General features: G+C 39.0%; 2 protein-coding genes across 4 annotated transcripts in view; both read left to right on the top strand.

Moving 5' to 3' along the window:
* Positions 1–18,859, top strand: part of espn (espin) — a 41,658-nt gene that overhangs the window by 20,635 nt on the left and 2,164 nt on the right. For 2 of the 3 annotated variants that reach the window (XM_079359234.1, XM_079359233.1), the window contains 7 exons: positions 661–819; positions 2,992–3,226; positions 3,968–4,021; positions 7,833–7,978; positions 8,486–8,863; positions 17,200–17,279; positions 18,478–18,498. In XM_079359234.1, the coding sequence (XP_079215360.1) occupies positions 661–819; positions 2,992–3,226; positions 3,968–4,021; positions 7,833–7,978; positions 8,486–8,863; positions 17,200–17,279; positions 18,478–18,498 (1,073 nt within the window). The remainder of the gene's footprint in view (positions 1–660; positions 820–2,991; positions 3,227–3,967; positions 4,022–7,832; positions 7,979–8,485; positions 8,864–17,199; positions 17,280–18,477; positions 18,499–18,859) is intronic. The other variant, XM_079359235.1, reaches the window with a different exon arrangement.
* LOC306834200 (espin-like protein) lies at positions 9,884–14,641 on the top strand (the record flags this gene model as incomplete). The annotated part of the gene is made up of 3 exons (XM_079360033.1): positions 9,884–9,925; positions 10,601–12,586; positions 14,510–14,641. The coding sequence occupies 3 exons, from the start codon at positions 9,884–9,886 to the stop codon at positions 14,639–14,641; spliced, it is 2,160 nt and encodes a 719-aa protein (XP_079216159.1).

The raw sequence follows: 18,859 nt of genomic DNA, 5'->3' as shown, positions 1-18,859 counted from the left end.
TTAATAGTTTTCATATTTGTTTTAAATGAATTCACAACCCTTTTAGCAGCTTGTTTTACTTTGACCTGCAAATGATAGTTATTTGTAGTACATATTAAAATGATAATTCTTGATTGATTTCTCTGTAAACATCTCATGAGCTTAAGCTGATGTCTCCAAATTGCTTGTTTTATCTTACCTATCTTCACTTAGGTTGACCATTGCATTAAATCCTTATATTTAAGAAGTGCCAGTGACTGTCACTAACAAAGCATAACTTATCATTTCAAGCATAGTTAAAAAAAAGTATTTAGTATTTATGACGACTCAAACAAGGAAATACCCATCTTAGATAGATAGATAGATAGATAGATAGATAGATAGATAGATAGATAGATAGATAGATAGATAGATAGATAGATAGATAGATAGATAGATAGATAGATAGATAGATAGATTTTTTTGCGCCTGTATTGTAGATAGGATAGTAGATTGAGTCAAAAATCAAAGAGAAAGAGAGTGGGAAACAACATGCATGAAAGAAGCCACAGGTGGGATTCTAATCCAGACAAGCCTCCGTAAATGGGGCGCACGCACTACCAACGCTCCAACAACCAAGGCTTATTATCAAGTTTCATCACTTTCTCTTCTTTCTTTCTTTTTTTTTTTGCTCTCAAGCAGCTGCTTCCCGGAGAAAGCCACGACAAATTGCGGCGTGTGGATTCAAACAGGAAGTCGAGGAGCTTCAGCAAGCAGCCCAGCACTGGGGACTACTACAAGAGCCTGGGCAGTGACACAGCGGAGACCCGGGTGTACAAAGGCATGGCGCCCAACGAGGAGGTAAATCAGACCTGTCTCTCTCCAATGTATTAAATGAGGCTCAATGATGTCTGTCACTGTAGAAACCTTAACTTCCATGAACCAACCAATATGGGCGTTTGTAATGATCGGGAAATGGCCCCTTTTTTCCCTTCAGAGGTTATTGGCTTTAATGCAGTGAAGTGTATTTAAATGAAAGACGTAAGACAAATATCTTTACTGCTGAGCTACCTCCGGAGCTTAAGTGTCATGTCCTTGTTATTTGGTGCTGCTTTAATCATCCATGCAGCAGCTGATGTCTTTGAATGTTTTTTAATGATTGCATTGAAGGAGAAATTATGACACTGATCTATGTAATCCTGATATGGTTGAGAAATTGCAAACAGCAGTACATGACCCCTCGTCTGAAGAGGGTAAGTAGAGTGAAAACATGCTGAGCTTTTGTTGTCTGTTTAGTTTTTTTTTTTCTGTCTGTTTGAGGTTAAGATGGCAACTCAGTCCCCTTAAAAGGTTCATGTCATGTTGAGCCGTGGCTCGGTGATGGCATGGTGGCCTCTGGTTACCACACTGTGTATTTGACTGTATCATGCCACATGTTACACAACCTTGTCTCCTCTTGAGCTTTTGTATTCCACCTGATACAACCTTCCACGTCATTTAAATCGTCCCTGTGTCAACTGTGTAAGAGCCCAGAGATAAACACTCAGGACAGAAAATGAAAATCCGATGTTACATAAAGGAAGGAAGTCGGAGTGTTGTGCATCTTAGATTGTGTTATCAATATGCCCTTTTGATTTGTTTCTGTTTTCAGCAAGAACTTCTTGTGATTTAGATTTTGAAGAATTTGGGTGCACGCGTGTCCCATGTATGGAGGCTGTGGTCCTCAACGTGGGCGGCCGGGCCTCGAATAAGCCTGTGGCTCTTTTCCTGCATGTCAATTCTGCCCCCCCACACACACACGATTTCTGTCTCTGTCCACTGTCTTATCTCTCCAATAAAGGCACAAAAAGCCCAAAAGTAAATCTAAAAAAAAAAAGGAAAGGAGAATTTGAGGGTGTTCTTTTAAACCTGGTCTTATAGGGAACTGATTGACAACATTCCTGCATTAAAAGCAAAAAAAAAAAAAAAAAAAAAAGTTATTTTTCTCTTGACAATGATTACAGAAAGATAAAACGATGTACACTATGATCAAAGATTACAACTGGCCTTTTGTCTTGTTCTTAAATGATATTAACTTTTGTCTCTTACGACATGCTATGAAGAGGACTGGTTCAGTTTTTATTCTTCATACCTTCACACCAAGCTGAATGAATAATGTATGAGTGTGTTATTCTTTCATTAATGTCCCTGGGGAGGTGTTCTTGTAATCTTATGGGTATCAGGAGCGGGGATGTTCTGTGTGAGCCAATTAAAGCCTCAGTGGGGCCCCTCCTGGTCTCAGAGGGACCAGAGCAGATGGACTGGCTAATCAACGGGAGAAATGGCACGTGCTCCCAAGACCCATCTGGACACAGCCCTCCCCCCAACTCTCTTGGGGGGGTGTTGAAAGTATCAGGGGGAACAATGAGGAGCACGCGCCTGAAGATTGGTAAAGGGGCGGGGTTGCATTAGATGTCATGGTCCATTAATTTGCCTCCAGCAGAGACACGGCACGCTTTCAGAGCGTGTCAGACACACGCGTGCTGGGGAGTGGGAGGGGGGCACAGGGTCTTGGGGTTAAATCACTATCACTTGCAGTGACAGATGGTTTCTTTCCACTGTTTACCCTCAGCATTTCCCCCCGAGAGATTAGGTCATATTAGCTATGTTATAAGTGACAGGGTATTATGTCTTTATGAGTCGATTAAAGGCGACAGGAAGCAGAGGGAGGACACATCCTAAAGAGCTGCAAACATCTGTCACTTCTGACCGTCTCTGTGGAAGAATTTAAAGCTCTCCCAGTCCAGCTTAAACCGGCATGCCAATGCAAGCAGAATACTGAATCACAGTCACAGTCTCCTGTTTGATTTTTATTATTTTTTTGTTTTACAAAGGTTTTAATTATTGAATAAGTTTTGTATTGTACACACACTGTATTTTATATTAACATTTTATCAGCAACAGAATAGCGTGTCAATATTGTTGCTATAAGAAGGGATAATAGCAAGCCAGTGATTAAATATGACTGACCCCTCCTGCTCTGTCCTCTCCCAGGGCTCGGTGTTATTGGAAGAACCCAACGACAGCTCTGCCCAAAACTCCGAGAATGGCACCGCAGAGGAATCTGTCGGGCCCCCACCTCCTCCCCCTCCACCCCCTCTCCCTCCAAACAACCCGACGCCAACACCCCCTCCACCTCCTCCGTTGCCCCCAGAGATGCCACCCAGCCAGAATCACTCTTCAAGGTGCAACTCCCTCAACCAGCGACGCCCATCTTCTTCTTCAGGAAGTAAGAAGCCATACACTTTACTTTTCCCCTCTCTATTCTTTTGACGTTTTTCACCCCCCCCCCCCCCCCCCCCCCATTTCCTACTTTTTCCTGGCAGTAAATTCTGCCAAATGAAGTCTAAGAAGAAATGCTATAAACCTTTGCAGGTTTATGTAGTGAAACTTATAATCACACAGTTTATTGTACAATTACCCTGAGTGTAGAGCCCCTGATATTAACAGACACAAGTTATCTCACTGAGTCAAGATGTTCTGAGTCTGACTCTAGCATCCTAAATAAGCTATTATAAATTAATGATGTAGGGCTAACATTACCATGAGAACTGGTTTAGTGTTCAGCCATTTCCTTATAGTAAGTGCCCCAGGTTGCCCTGGACGCTGCTATCTTACACTGTACACATTCTTCTCGTTCCAGGAATTTTTTCATCATATACAATTGCTGTTTTAACATTTCCCCTGCACAAAGTACTTTAAACGTACCTTAAAAGTGATCATTATTTGATTTATAGTCTTTATTTGATTAGTGATTACTTATGATTCCTGTTCATTTCTCTGATTGTCAAATTTAGATTGTTCTTCTGCTCATCTTGCCCAATCATTCCTCTCATTAATCCTTTCTTACACTCCTCTGCTCTCTTTGAATTTCTCCCTCTCCTCCTCTTTCTGTTTCTATTTGTTCCGGGTTTTTTTCCACCCTCTGTTTTTGCCTGATATGGTCTGTCCTCAATGCTGCTTCCACAAGGCGGGGAAATGTCTGCCACTCAGGCAGAGGGAGGGGCACCGAGACACATGAAAAGTAAGTACAGTTTGCCAGCTGGTCTTTAAAGGCAAACGAAGCTTCAAATGATCAAGAAAACATTAGTTTGAAAAAGAAACAGAATAAGTGTTTAATAGTCCACCAGTGAGGTTTTATTTGTCACAACACTGAAGAGTAACCACGGATGCACACTTTTCACTTTGGCCTTTTTTTATATAAAACTTTGTCTCATTTAACGAAAAATGGAAAGAAATGCTAAATAGGCATTATTTTCCCAACATCATTATATTATGATTTTAAAGGGATACTTTACTGAGACGAGAAAAATGTGTTTTTCTTTGCTTGAAAGTTTTCTTCATGTGATGCAAAAAGCGTCATATTGCATCACATGAAGAAAACTTCCAGGCAAAGAAAAACATATTTTTCTCGTCTCAGGGCAAAATGAGGGCTGGACTCACAACCATTCAACATTACTACCATGTTTCTAATGATACACAGTTTCATGTAAATGGGTGAAGTATCCGTTTAATTTACAGCACAATTTTGTGTCAAAACTAACAAACAGCTCATATTGAAACATGAAGTTGAACATAGAGCTGTAACATTGGTTAACCTGCAAATTTGATATTGCTTATTTCAGGTTCTTTTTTCATGACATCCAGTTGTCTTATCAGTTCATGATGCACCTGCTGTCTAATGGTAGAACAGCAATAAAAGTAAAACAGATATGAAACAAAACTGAGCTTCTTTGGTAATAAGGTAAAACAAAAAAAAGCAGTTTTATATATAAATCAGTTTATATATATATATATATATAATATATGATGTTTAGATTTATTTTGAGGCTTTTTTGTGCCTTTATTGGAGAGACAGAGCAGTGGATATAGTGAGAAAACAGAAAGAGAGAGAGTGAGGAATGACATGAGAGACAGGCGCCACTGGTCTGATTTGAACCTACCTGCAGACTCTGTACATGAGGCGCACAGACTAACCACTTTTCCCCCTGCGCCACAACACCGTTGTTTTCATTGATAAACAGGGGGAGAAGAAAAAATATTTTATTTTGTTTTTATTTTGTACATGACAATTAGGAGGTTATATGAATTCTTTCACTGTGTCAATCTGGAAATTAACAAAGGGATATTAGATTAAACCAACAAGATAAGTTTAAAGCAAGAATGCCCATTTTGAGTACATCAAGTGATTGAAAATGCTGCTGCTGCATGTTGAAGAGGCTTCGAAGTTCTCTCATCAATCGCTCAACTTTACTTATCCCCCTTGAGGCCGTTGTTCTATATTAATGAATGGGATTGGGGGTTCCCTACCTTTTATAGAAAAGGGCATAAAAGGCATACAGTGGATTCATAGTCATATAGTCACATAAAATGATTTATGACAGCACAGCAATTTACGTATCTTCATTTCTAGCCCGGAGCACACAAACTTTTCTGCTCTATATTCCATTCCATCTATTTGTCAAATGTTCTCTACCTGTTGCAGCATTATCCTCCTTTGCCCTCAATCTGGTATGCCTGCCAAGTTCGCACCCTTTGCCTAAACTCAAAGTAACTAACAGCAACACACAGCCTTCGACTCAGGTGCACAAATACAACAGGTGTAGTGAAACAGACAACTTCAGTCTAGTCTAATTCATTTGTTAAGTTAGCTGAAGCGCAATGTCTTAACCTTTGCATCAATCTGATTATGGCTATTGTATTGCGTATTAATAGTATTGTAAAGCATATATGGGGATATATGTTGTGGAACAAGCAATAAAGCTTTCTTACAGAAAAAGGTCCAAGGTAAGCTGTAAATAAATATTTTATGACTCATTTGGTGACGTTTTCAGTAAGTGGTTTTGAAAAGGACTCTTTTTTTTAAGAGTTTTAGTAGCATTCATTAGCTCTTGCAATATAACTTGATTTAACATTGTAGCCTTTGAAGTGTAATGTCATACTGTAGTTGTCCCAAAAGTGTGTCATGGTTCAGCAGCTGTTTAATTGTAGCCACTATGTCTTCAAAAGCCATAGTTTGGTTTTGTACAACTGAACATTCATTTAATTTCAGCTGTGTGAGTTGAGGCTGTATGCATGTCATGAGTTTGTTTAGGATTGAACTGTGTCTCTCGCTTGTTACAGTGATTGGTCTGGTAGGAAGGGCGGACTAACAAGCTGTTGGTTGACGATTGATTCTCTGTATGTGTGTATGTGTGTGTGTGTGCTGTGCATGAGGGTGTGCTGGGAAGGCTAACTTCATCCCTCCATGAGTGTGTGTGTGCGTGTGCATTTGTTAGTTAATTCCTTGACGGCTTGCCAGTGGCTCGCTGTCACTTCAAGTTACTGGTGATTCCTTTAGATTTCCCCCGACTGTGATGATGGGTCTTTAATAGAAAGCCGGGCTCGCCTCCCCGAAAGAGGGAGAGAGAGAGAGAGAGAGAGAGAGAGAGAGAGAGAGAGAGAGAGAGAGAGGGACAGACGGAGCTAGAGCAAGGGAAAGTGAGGAGGGGTGGGAGGCTAGCGAGGGTTTTTGTCCAGCTAAACCGTTGTGGTAGCCTCACGGGAAACCTTTATACAGGAGGATTTTGTCCCCTTTTGCCAAGTAGAAAATGAGAGATCATTAAGGGACTAAGGATATTCAATTTATTGAAGGCTTTCATTCCCTGAAACAGGTGAGGCACTTGTTGGTTCCTTGTATTTGTGCCTAAGTAATTTAATTAGAAAGCTTAAATAGAAATGTGTACATACTTGTGTTTTATTGGTTGAAACTAAAGCAATAGCGACATTGTTATTCTTGCATATCTTGCATGCTTTTTATTGATTTTATTTAGTTTGCTTGTTTACTTATCAGTCTGTTTAACACACACGGTGGCCTCCTCTTTAGGTCCTGTTTCATTCTTTTAGCTCTTTTGTATAATCTGTTGTGTCGCCGTGTTTATTTGTTTTATGTACAAGCTGTTCCAAGCCAATTGTCCCAAGAGGGATTTATAAAGTTGTTTGAATTGAATTGAATTAAATATCTTTATGATTCACCAATGACACAAAAGTTTTCTTTTACAATATATACACAATAGATGTGTGCGTGTGTATGTATATTTGCCAGATAAGCTTACAATAATGTTTCCTCTTGTGTAAATAAATACAAATTTTAAATTTCTGTTATTGTGCCTGTCCTTAACATGTCAAGACAACGTTTCTTTGTAATAGCATATACAATAGAGGTCAAAGTTGAAGTCTGAAGTTGTTGCATTGTTCACTGTAAGTAGATTAGTCTCAAAGCTGAATATATACTTTTTGCCATAAACCTACTTTGCAAAAGTTACAAGTTTAGCAGTAGCTTAGCTGTGGATACATCAGGTGACATTCTGAAAAGGGTTGTGTGCTTCCTCTCTTTGCGTTCACTGTAGTGAAATAATTTTTGAATTGCTCACATTGCTCCTCCCCCATCTATTCCAGGCTCTGTGCGACTGTTGCTCTGTGTGGCTGAAAGGCAATTAGTGATTGAAACGCAATTGTTTCCAAATGGTGTCACCTTTTGAGAGACTAGATTTAAGCAAACTCTGAAGCCCAAGATATATACAGTGTTTATATATCGCACGTCTAAGAAGAAAATGGTCAAGCTAATGAATGACATAGTGGCTCAGTACTTAGTAATGCTCTCCCATCACTGCTCAACATTCTCCAAGTCAGCATTGTTACCTACCTGGTCGTGTGAAATATTTAACAGTGAAATGCCACCCAACCCTTCTCCTGCTCCCTCTTCATCAATGTCTCTCTCACTCTCCCCGATTCTCTTACCCTCTATTCCGTCTCTCGTTCTACCGGGTTTCACTTTTCTGCTCTATTGTCTACAGGCACAAAATCTTTCAACATGATGTCCCCCACTGGAGACAACTCGGAGCTGTTGGCAGAGATCAAAGCAGGGAAGAGCCTCAAGCCCACACCTCACAGTAAAGGCTACACCACGGTGTATTCAAACAGCGGACCCACAGGCAACAATGTATGTCCACATCCACAGCTGATACTTTGACGTTACAGTCATTTTCAAATTCTCATTTACATTTTGTCTTTGAAGAGCCTCAGCAACATATTGACAATTTCTTGTGGCTTTGCTAGTCCTCTTAAACAACAATGGAAATAATTAAATGAACAAAATGTTTCCTCACTATTGCTGACACACAGTCGTTCTTGCTCTTTGACCTTTTCTATCAGAATTGTATTAGATGCAAACAAAGCACAGTAGTTCACTGATGATTGAGGATTTGCACCCCAGAGTTTCTTTGCAAAGCTTTAATACAATTGTGACATCAATTGGTATTTAAGTCCTAGATTGTGATTCTTACATAGATTCAAAAGGAAAATAGTCTGTTTTTTGTATTGTCTGATAAACAGTGCCATTGCATTGCTCCTTCTAAACAAGTGATGTGATTGTTTATCACTCAACACACTGCAGTTACCTTCTCTGTGTCCAAGGAAAGTGTTTAAAACATCTCTTTAATTCCTCTAGGGCAACACCATATCTCCACCAGAGACACGCACATGCAGTCCACCACCTAAGCCGTCATCCCCCCCACCATCCAATAAATCAGTCAGCCCCCCACCACTGACCCCTAGTCCAAGCCCCAGTCCAACTAACTCTGGATCTGCCAGGACCATGTCAACCTCTGCAAGCTACGAGCAACTGACCTCCAACTCAGTAACCAATGGTAACAGCGGTGGCAGCATGGCTGGAGCAGAGTCTGGGCGGAAGATGAGCCTTGCAGATGTGGAGGCACTCGTGCCGACTCATGACGAGCAGGGAAAAGCAATCCCTGAATGGAAGAGGCAGGTGATGGTACGAAAGCTTCAGGTCAAGATGCAAGAAGAGGAGGAACACAAACGCAAGGTAGGAAAAATACAGGTAGCAAGGCTGTGTAAAGGTTTTGAAGTTTTGCTGTGTCTTAGCTATCCCGTTTGTGGTCATGTAAACTTAAATTCCCTCTGACCTTAATTACATAATAACTCACGTCAATTAAAAGCACAAAGGGGATAGCTTGATTTGGATTTCAGCATGGATTGCGGTGCTTTTTAAACATGAGGTTGTATTCATGTATTTTTACGATGATGTTAATAAATGCAAGATCTCTCTTTTAACTCGTCAGTGAAACAGTTAGCCAAGGGTGAAACATACAAGTAAAGACTCCAAGATATCTTTTAAGAATTTGTCAACATTATTGCCATCCCATGCCCTACTTTTATCATCAGAGCAAATCCCCCTGCAAAGCACTTCACAACTATCTCTACCAGCATTTGTTTGAAATGCTCTTGAATATGATTAATTGATTTAACTGGTGGTTTGTGCCTTGATGAATGGTCATGCATGGTAAGATTGTGTAGCTTAGAAATACAAAAAGGATTTTCACGCAGTCTTACATGATCACATAAACTGATTTACTGATCATTAATGTATTGCCTTAAAATATTCTCTCAAATGAACCAGAAGGAATACATTTCCCTCCACTTAACCCTGATGCTGTCATTTAGCGTTTTGTTTTTTCTTGATACTCTGGTATCACAACAATGTCTAACTGGCTTGTGGGGCCCAAGAGAAATTGATTTGGAAGGCTAAATATGAAGTAAATAAGTAGCACTAACCAACAAAAAACTTGTTAAAAGATGACTCATACATTATCATCCCATGTCATGAAATTGGATCGAGATAGCTCAACATGATGAAGCCATGTTCCCACCAATTTTTAACATGACCTCTTTTTTCCTTTATTCATTTCTATGCATGTTTTTTTTAATACACTTAAATATTAGCAGAGGACTATTTGGGTGCAGTGATTGAATACTTGGTTCAAATTTCCATCACAACATTAACACACTTGACAATTAGTTTCACAGTGTGGGCTGGTGTTTGGTGATGGAGTTTTGCAGCTCCAAGTCTGTACATGCTGATTCAGTGGTGTGATGCCAAGCCCATTCACACTACCATCAACCAGTTGTTAAAAAAAATGGTTACCTGTGGAAACCACTGAAGTTACAAAACACTAACAATAAATTGTGTGTGCAGTGAGGACAACAGCATTTAAGAGTTTGTTTTGCTCAGGCAGATATGTTAAAAGGGAGACTCCACACCGAGTCCCTTAGTCAAAAAAAATAAAATTGGGTTTCCTGTAACTGTTGGGTGTGGACTCAAGTGTGTCAGTCTGTTGAACTGGTGACAGTATCAAACAATGACCTTACAATGAATTGTAGTAAAGTGAAAACGTGCATACAACAATGGGATAGAAAAACTTCAAAGAGGGATAAAGCAAAACTAGATTTTAAAATTCTGCAGTATCAAGTGTTATACTTGTCAGTAATTGGGCCATACCCTATTGGTATCATTAATTTAAAGTTGCTACTTTAAAAAAAAAGAAAAAAGAATAAAGCCTCTTTTGTACTCTTAGGTTCAAAATTAAGTAGAAAGTTCTGTGCTGGTAATGAGGCTGTGCCATTGCACCACTAAATCCATGTAAATCCTGTTTGTAAAGATGGATTTGTACTGAAGCTTATGTACACACCAGGAACTTCAAGCTGAAGGAATTCCTCCTTCCCTTCTTTCTTGTCTTTTGGTCTCCTTTAACATCTGATTTAGTTTACGGCAAGCGGGCACTACCAGCCTCAAGAATGGCACTACTCCCACATCCACAATGCCATTTTGGGCCCATTTGGGGAACTGATGACAGAGGATGATCTAAACCGTATTGAGAAGCAGATTGAGAACCTACAGGTCATGCACAAGGTTTCAGAAGTTGAAAAGGAGCTAGAAGAACTGGAGCGGGAGCTTCACCAACTCCTGCCAGTTTCAGCTGCTCTTAATCAAGGACATTTCTCAGTCAATCCCAAACAGGTGCATGGCCAAGCTGAAGATCTTCCAGCCTGGTGCAGCAAGATTTCTACCCTGCTTAAGAGTATGGCTATTCTTCTTGCCACATTAGGGGGAAAAGAGATCGATATCTTGGATTTAATTCATCCTGGGTACTGTCAAGAAAAGGCTAAGAATGGGAGCACAGTTCAGTCTGAACCAGCCGGATCAGTTGGCACTGGATTTATTGGAAGGTCTCAGTCATTTTCAACAAGAGAGGATGTGGAGAATGAGATGAAACAGTTTGGAGTCTCAGTAAAAAACCTCAAGGCCAATTATGAAATCCAGGGCCAGGCACAGTCTACAAATAACAAAGCAAATAGGGTGTACAAACGCAAGAGATCACTGCCAGTAGTAAGTGAGTCTTGTTATCATCCAGAAACAATTCATGAAGATGGTGTCCATTGTTTCTCTGCTGAAGACCCTCAGTCTCATACCATAGGAGCTATGTCTTTGACAGAAGACTCCGTTTTACCACTTGTCCAAGAGCCAGTTATTGTCCAATCTCATGCTCAGCAGTTATATACACCCTCCGAGGCAATGGCTCCAAGCAACATTGAACAGTTCAACCAGATTCTTTCTGCAGACCCTATTTTAAATAATGACCAACTAACAAGAAGTTTGGAGGTGCAGACAGATCTGAGTTATGTCCAGGAATGTGTTGAAATCAGGAAAGAGAGAATTGTCTTCCTGTTCCTTGAGCACTGGCGGAAGTACACCATCTCTGAATGTTATCGGACTAAGTACACTGGCACAAGAGGGAATGATTTAAATGTTGGCTGGGAGGACTGCAATCAATCTAGTGCTCAGATTGGTGGGGAGATGCAGAGTGAAGATGATAAACTCCTTCTTTTCATGAAGTCAAAGCAGGTTGTAGGAAATCTGATTGGTCACTGGAGGACAATCATGAGTCAAGTGCCCACACGCCAGATCAGCAGGCTGAGTCGTGCCCAGATGATCTACTGGCCAGAGCACTTTTTGCCACACATCAACGGATCACCCATAAGCTATGAAAGCCTAACCCTTGACCTCTTCATGCTTGGATACTTCCAGCTGCTGGAAATGAGTATGGCACACTGTGAGCGCAAATTCCGACACCTCTTATGTTACGAGATGTTTGACCGTCTGGGAAGTCATAAATGGGAGGTCATTAGACAGTTTCACAAGGAGGTCATGGAGGAAATTGAGAAAGGAAAGCGGGACTGGGCAGATGGATTTGAAGACATAAAAATGAAGTATTTTGGAGACAGTGATGGTGGCGGAGGTGTGATGACTGCCTCTCTACATTCCATGTCTCCTGACATGTCTGTTATGCCACTGCAAGAGTCACTCCCTCCCGCACCTTCTCATCCCCCTCCTCCTCCCCCACCCAACCATCCTGCACCCCCACCTCCAAATGCACAGCCAACCAAAAATGAATTATCACCACAACTTTCCCTGCCACCTTCAGACTCTGATGTTTCTCCATCGTCATCACTGGCTGCATCTCATGATAATGTCTATGTCAATGGCCAGTCAGTTGACCAGAGCACCTTAAAGGAGTCAGTGAAGGACAATTCTCAGGGGGGTGTTGATGCCTGTTTGCAATTGTCATCAGTTGAGGAAGTGGTTTCTAATGGGAAAAATTCAGGGCAGGCCAAAACACAGAGTTTGACAATTTATAATGTTGAATTCATAGATGAATCAGCAAAATCTGAGACACTGCACGAGTCCCCAGTAAGCTTGTGTAAGCAAGATCCACCAGTTGCGCCACCTTTTACTGATAAAGTCATAGAGCAACATCATTTTGAAAAAGGTCCTCATAGAGATGAACATAATGAAGAATCAATTAAAATAATATATGAGCTGAAAGAGTTCAGCAATGAGGAGATCATCAGATACATTGACAGAAGCTTTACTTTTTGGAAAGAAAAGGAAGCTGAGCTTTTTGATCTGTAACTTCAAAGCGGACTTAGGGTTTACCAAAGGCCAAGTTCTCTTGTTTGACCAGAGAAGATTTTAGAGCTAGACTCGGGATACTAACCTGAAATGTGAAGTATGCTGAGAAAAGGAAATGATCTGGTATGTTACCTTTTAGGCAATATCACTAAAGGCTTTAATGTAGTAAAGAGCATTCACTTATAGATACTAGCATAACCTTTTGTGAATGACTTAATAGAACAAAGAAAGAAAGTATGTGACACAATTTTGTTAAAACATGAAATTGTGTTCAACAAAGATTTTTGAATGAAGTGTGACTGATTGCCATGGTACACTATTCCTAGGAAAACAAGTCTTTAAGAAAATTGTTTGCCATAAAAGTCAGCTTTTATCTTGGTTTTGATTATCTTTTTAATGAGAAACGTATCCAAGTTTATTTACATAGCGCATATACTTTGCAAATACTTCGTTGATACTGAAAATGTCTAATTCCATTTTATTTTGAGACTTATCATTAACTTATGAAAGAAAAGGGATTTTCTCTATAGGTAAAGAAACTCGGTCTTCTGGAGGAGATTGAGGTTATGTTATTCAGTATATATTTAGATATAAAACATAATACAGTGTGTGATGTTCATTATAGATTCTAATGATCCAAAGTTATGGCACATGCAAGGCCTGAGAAGTAGGGATGTTTGAATTTAGTGGATTAAACTAAATGAGGACTAATGTCATCTCCTTGGCTAGTCGGCACCTGAATTCCTTGTCGGTTAAACTAATTATCAGTGTTTTATAAGTTGATACCAATACCCATGATACCGATTTAAATGTCATGCTCTTTTTCAACACAATGCTGTATGTCTTAATAATGGGCCTGCTCTCCGTGCTCTGCTACCTGGTTGCACACAAGCAAAGTATACAGATAACGTTTCATAAAAGTAACATGGTTAGGTAGTATTTTGCTCTCGAACATTGAGATAAAAATGTATGAAGGCTGTCATGTTATACTGGCATATCGACCTGAGACATGTGTAACCACATTGCAGGGAGGACAGAAAAGGCTGGCAGTGCTAGCACACTCAACAAACCAAATTTAATTGTATACCTGCAGAATAGATTTTTTGTTAAATTTTTACTGTTTCTAAGTGTTTCCTTACTGTTAGATTTTTTAGCTAGTGTGAATTATAACTTTCATTGAACTAACTTAGCAACATCCATACCGAGAACATAACTGAGTAAATGCAAACATTTCAAACCTGTCGGCAAATGGAAGCTTTTAATTGACGAGCTAAATTTACTTAAAACATGATTACATTTAATAGTTTTTCAAGATGTCTGTTCCATCTTGCTGTTCTTTTATAAATTTGAGGGTTTTTGAGGGATTGGAACTTTCTTAATAATGTCATTGTGTTTTTACATTGCTGTTTGAAATAAAGTTGGTTGACATTTTTGTGATGAAAGATTTCAGTAGTTCTCTCTAAGCCATTCTTTTACTATTTAAGTTAGTTTATTCAAAGAAAACATATGACTCAGTATATTTATTTTTATTATCTGAATATTGGATTAAGATCTTTCTAATTTCATGTATTTTGAAAAATCCCACTGTATGTTCAGCTAAAAGAACCAGCCTGAAACACAAAGCTTTTGATATTGCAGTCATCTACTGCAATGCTTGTAGCTGTAAAGGACCACACTATTCTCATAGTGTCTCCCTTACAGCATCAAGATTACCTTCAAATAACCCTCTTAGCACCACCTGCTGTCATGCTATCTGTGGCTTACAGGAGTCGTAAGGAGGTTACAGTGACTCTTGATCAACTCAGACCAAAAGGGAAGCCATTTAGCTGGTAAACCTAAAGGTATATATATAGATGTGGATGTATGTACAGTATTTGAACCAATTTGGTAGATGTAAATGGCACATTAAGTGGTATCGTGAGCAGCCATGTTTCAGTACCAACTTAGGGTTGGCATTTTAATTTGGAAACTACTTACACAGAATGTGCACACATATACAGAGGTCTGTATTTACATGGGTAGTAAGACTTATCTGCGTTTTTCAGACACTGCAAAATGTATGACCAATGGTAAACAACAGTCAGGAAATAAAAGCAGCTTTTATTTGTAAGACTAAAAAAGGCCAGGCCTAAACCGTACACAGTTACCTTATACCAGAAAATACATTTTCTATCATAAATGAATTACCTGATTTAGAGGTGCAGGTCAACCTGCCGTTTTTAATAATGAACAGATGATATTGGCTGAGTACTTTAATGACCTTTATAAATCCCAGAACAGTGTACAGGCGCAATTAAAATACAAAAATCTGTATGTATATATTTCTGCAGATTGAAGATATATACAAGAAAGATATTGGTCAATATGTCAGTGTTTGATGTTTTTTCTCTCTAAAATCGATATATCGTAATGGTCCCAAGAATCCCATATCAGTCTGGTCCTAATTTTTAAGAATGAAATCTTTCAAAGCATCCTTTGCAAAAACTGACAATTCATAGGTTGAATAGCAGTGCCTTTCCTATAACAACGTCATTGTTGTTTGAATTTCTTATTCATGTTTGTTTGGAAATAAATACTATGTCTTTTGTTTTTAGTTTTAATAGAATTTATTGGCGACATAATTAGACAGTGCAGCAATTTGTCGGATTACCACAGGAAGGTCAAAAGTTAATTTCCTGTTTGGTTTGACTCTCAGTGTTCAGCCCAACTCCAGTCAGTGCTCTAGTTACCTTTCAAAGACAGTTGTATGGTTGGAGGATTTAACAATGTTTTTTTGTTCATGTATGTTACTTAATGTTAATGGCTAAATGTGAATTAAATAGGCTGTGCGTGACATTACTAATGGGTCAGAGAAATCACTGACAAACTTTTGCCATTCATGCATGAATGGATGCAATCACTAAACATTAAACCATTTTAAAAATAAACTTAACATGTAGATGTCACTGTAAGTAATGTATTTAATGCTAACAAGCTGTGTTAAGAATAGGACATGGTAAATTAAAACATTGATAAAAAATGATATGATTGATAACTCTGAACCTTAAGGTTCTCATGGATGGCATGTTTCTGGACCAAATTACTGATTTTTAGAAAACGAACACAAGTGCATCTGTGACTTGTATAATAACGGTTTTTAATATGTTCATGCAATCTACATGTATGACTACATTAACAGCACTCAAGTGAATTTCAGTTAGCTATCACATGAGTTTGCTTATGTTTTTTCTCACCCTGTATTTCCTTGAGGAATTTTTACAAAACATCCCTGTGTGTATAATATTACCTGGATTAACATGTTATTCATAAGAGGGATTCAGTCAGTAAAGATGAGAAGTCCAAGATGGCTGCCATCTATCGTTGCCCTTGCTCCACCTCCAATTACATCCCTGAAGGGAAGGAAAGGATCCAATTACCATTTGTGTGTACTTTGTTACGGATCATTCTGTAAAACACTACCCAGTCCTGTCCGATGGCTTTCCATTATGATAAGTAAACTGGAGAAGAAGAGTACCAATTGTGAACTTTGTTTGCTTCTGATAAGTGCGTCTATCAATTTACACTGATGCTACAGTGCTTACTCTCAGAAAAGGCATTCCAACCTTGACTAATGCTTTTAACATTTGTTCTTTTTTGAATTTGTTTCCTTGAACACTTCACCAAACCTTTTACTGGCATTGTGCTTTTTAAGGTCTTTCAATATAATACATGTTTGACAATATATTTATAAGCCCTAAAAACTCAACTGTTAACAGCAGTTTCAGTAAGCAGGATTATTCTGTTATCTGGATAACTTTGATGGGTAAGACCGAGGAAATGTCAGACACTTCAACAAACACTGATGTAAGTATATAATGAGTGGTTTATGACTGTTTTACAAATGTGCAGTATTATTGATAAAATACATGATTTATGTGATTTTTACACCTCATCAACTGACAGCAAGATGGTTTGGATAGTTCCCTTAAAATGTTTATGTAACCCCTTAAAGGTGACTGAACCTGTGACAGGATTTTGATAATTTGACAACTATGTGTATGATGCTTTATTGTAACAACAAAAAATGCTACATATCTCACTATTACAGGAGGGAAACAGGGCAGTATGTTTAAAGGTGCTGCTGATAACGTATTTAGTGAACTCAGATCTCTGATGAAAACAGAACCTCAACAGGTTTTTTAAAACCTTACCGTCACCAAATATACATAAAGATACAAGTCTTTAAGGAAAACTAAAATGTCACTTAAAATGAAGTTTAGGGTCATCTCTTCACCAAGGGATGAGGTCATGCATAGCAGGAGAGGAGGACTTGTTTAATAATGCAAATCCTTTCCTAACTTGTACGGGTCTCTATCTCTGTCTGTCCCCTGACTCCCCATGTCACTCTACAGGCTGAGGAGGAGGCTGCACGCCTGGCATCGATGCCAGCCTGGAGGAGAGACATGATGAAGAAGAAAATGGATGAAGAGAGGTGAGTAAAAGAGCTGTTTGGTCTACGTGTCCGTTTATGCGTTATCATATTTCTTGTTTCTGTCTGTCATCCTTTGTGCAGAAATGTCATCCCAGCCTTTCTTCCTCTGTCCACAATCATATACATGAAAAAGCCTAAATGTGGTCTAAATGTTTGCTTGCAACACAATCGAAAAACCATTCATGATGGAAAACTATAACTTCAGAAAAAAGCTGTATGTGTTTTGAATTTCTGGGAGAATATTTAACTGTTGAGCTCCACCTCTTTCTGATAGTGGAGCAAGCATAATGTGACACCAGCGATCACTGGACAGCATGTTCAAGGAAGAACATGTTAACACATTTTCCAGAGTAGAGCATCTCATTTGGTAGCTTAATTTACAGTGAAATTGATTATTGCTCACCTACATTTTAAAGGAAATGCGTCTTCTCCTATGTCCTCATGTTAGCAGTAGCTGAATGTAACGCTCGCCCCCCCCCCACCCCCAACTGATATTTGTCGGTGTGACTTCTTGCCAGTGTGATATCACTGATCCAAGCCCATTGGCTCATTCTCACAAGACCAAGCTCATACTGCACACCCATGTGACAGCCGTGCTGAGCGCCTGACCAATTACAACAGAGCGTAACGGCCAACCAATCAGATCAGACGAGGCCCACGTGGGAACCCTGATCATGGGGGATTCAGAGCGACGCAATTACAGGCAGATAAGAGATGCTGCATGAAGTGGCAGTACATGAAAACAGACACTTTGTTCAAACTTTAATGGGCACATGAAATAGATGAACCCCAAAGCTATTCAAAACTGCTGCTTGTATTGGCACGTTTACAAAACAATATAGTGTTAAACTAAAGACGTTGTATTATAAGAAAGTATGCAGGCAGACAGACAGGATGCTGGATATGTCTTATTATCATTCTTTTGTGTTTATTTGTGAAAAAATAAATCTTCGAACATTCTCTACTAGAGTCTCAATGTCTTCGAATACATTTTGTTTTATTAAAACGACCATTTTACGGTATATCTATATGATTGTTCAGTTACAGTCATCTCCACCTAATGTTGATAATATGTCATTAATTAAAATGTGTCATTTGCAAACCTTGTAATATTATCAATATGACATTAACTCGTATATTAACTGCTGTCTCTGTTGAAGATATTTACGCCTTTTCTCTTTGTGCTTTTGTCCTCCTGATGTGACAGGGAACAAAAAAGGTAAGAAAGAAAAATGTACCCCACATTGTAATGCTCAAACAAAATTGAGCTTCTTATATGGAGGCTATTAAAGTATAAAACAAGACTGTAGAATTGTTTTTCTCACCGTGTTGGTTAACCCAACTTAGGAAGTAGGTGTGCATGATAGGTTTATGCCACTCAAAATATACTAACAACATACTGTAAGAAGAGCATTGCAGTTCAGAACAGGACAGAACAAAGCGACAAAAATACAAGGCTATATTGTATTTTATTTATTTATTACCATTAAGGCTATTCCTGCTGGTTCCAGTGAAGATTTAATGACTGTTTCATCAAAATGCATCTTAAGGAAATTAATTTAAAGAAAAGCTTTTAAGGC

This window comes from Symphodus melops (assembly GCF_947650265.1).
Source record: "Symphodus melops genome assembly, chromosome: 13".
NCBI classification, from domain to species: Eukaryota; Metazoa; Chordata; class Actinopteri; order Labriformes; family Labridae; genus Symphodus; species Symphodus melops.
This window is presented reverse-complemented; position numbering and strand designations above follow the sequence as displayed.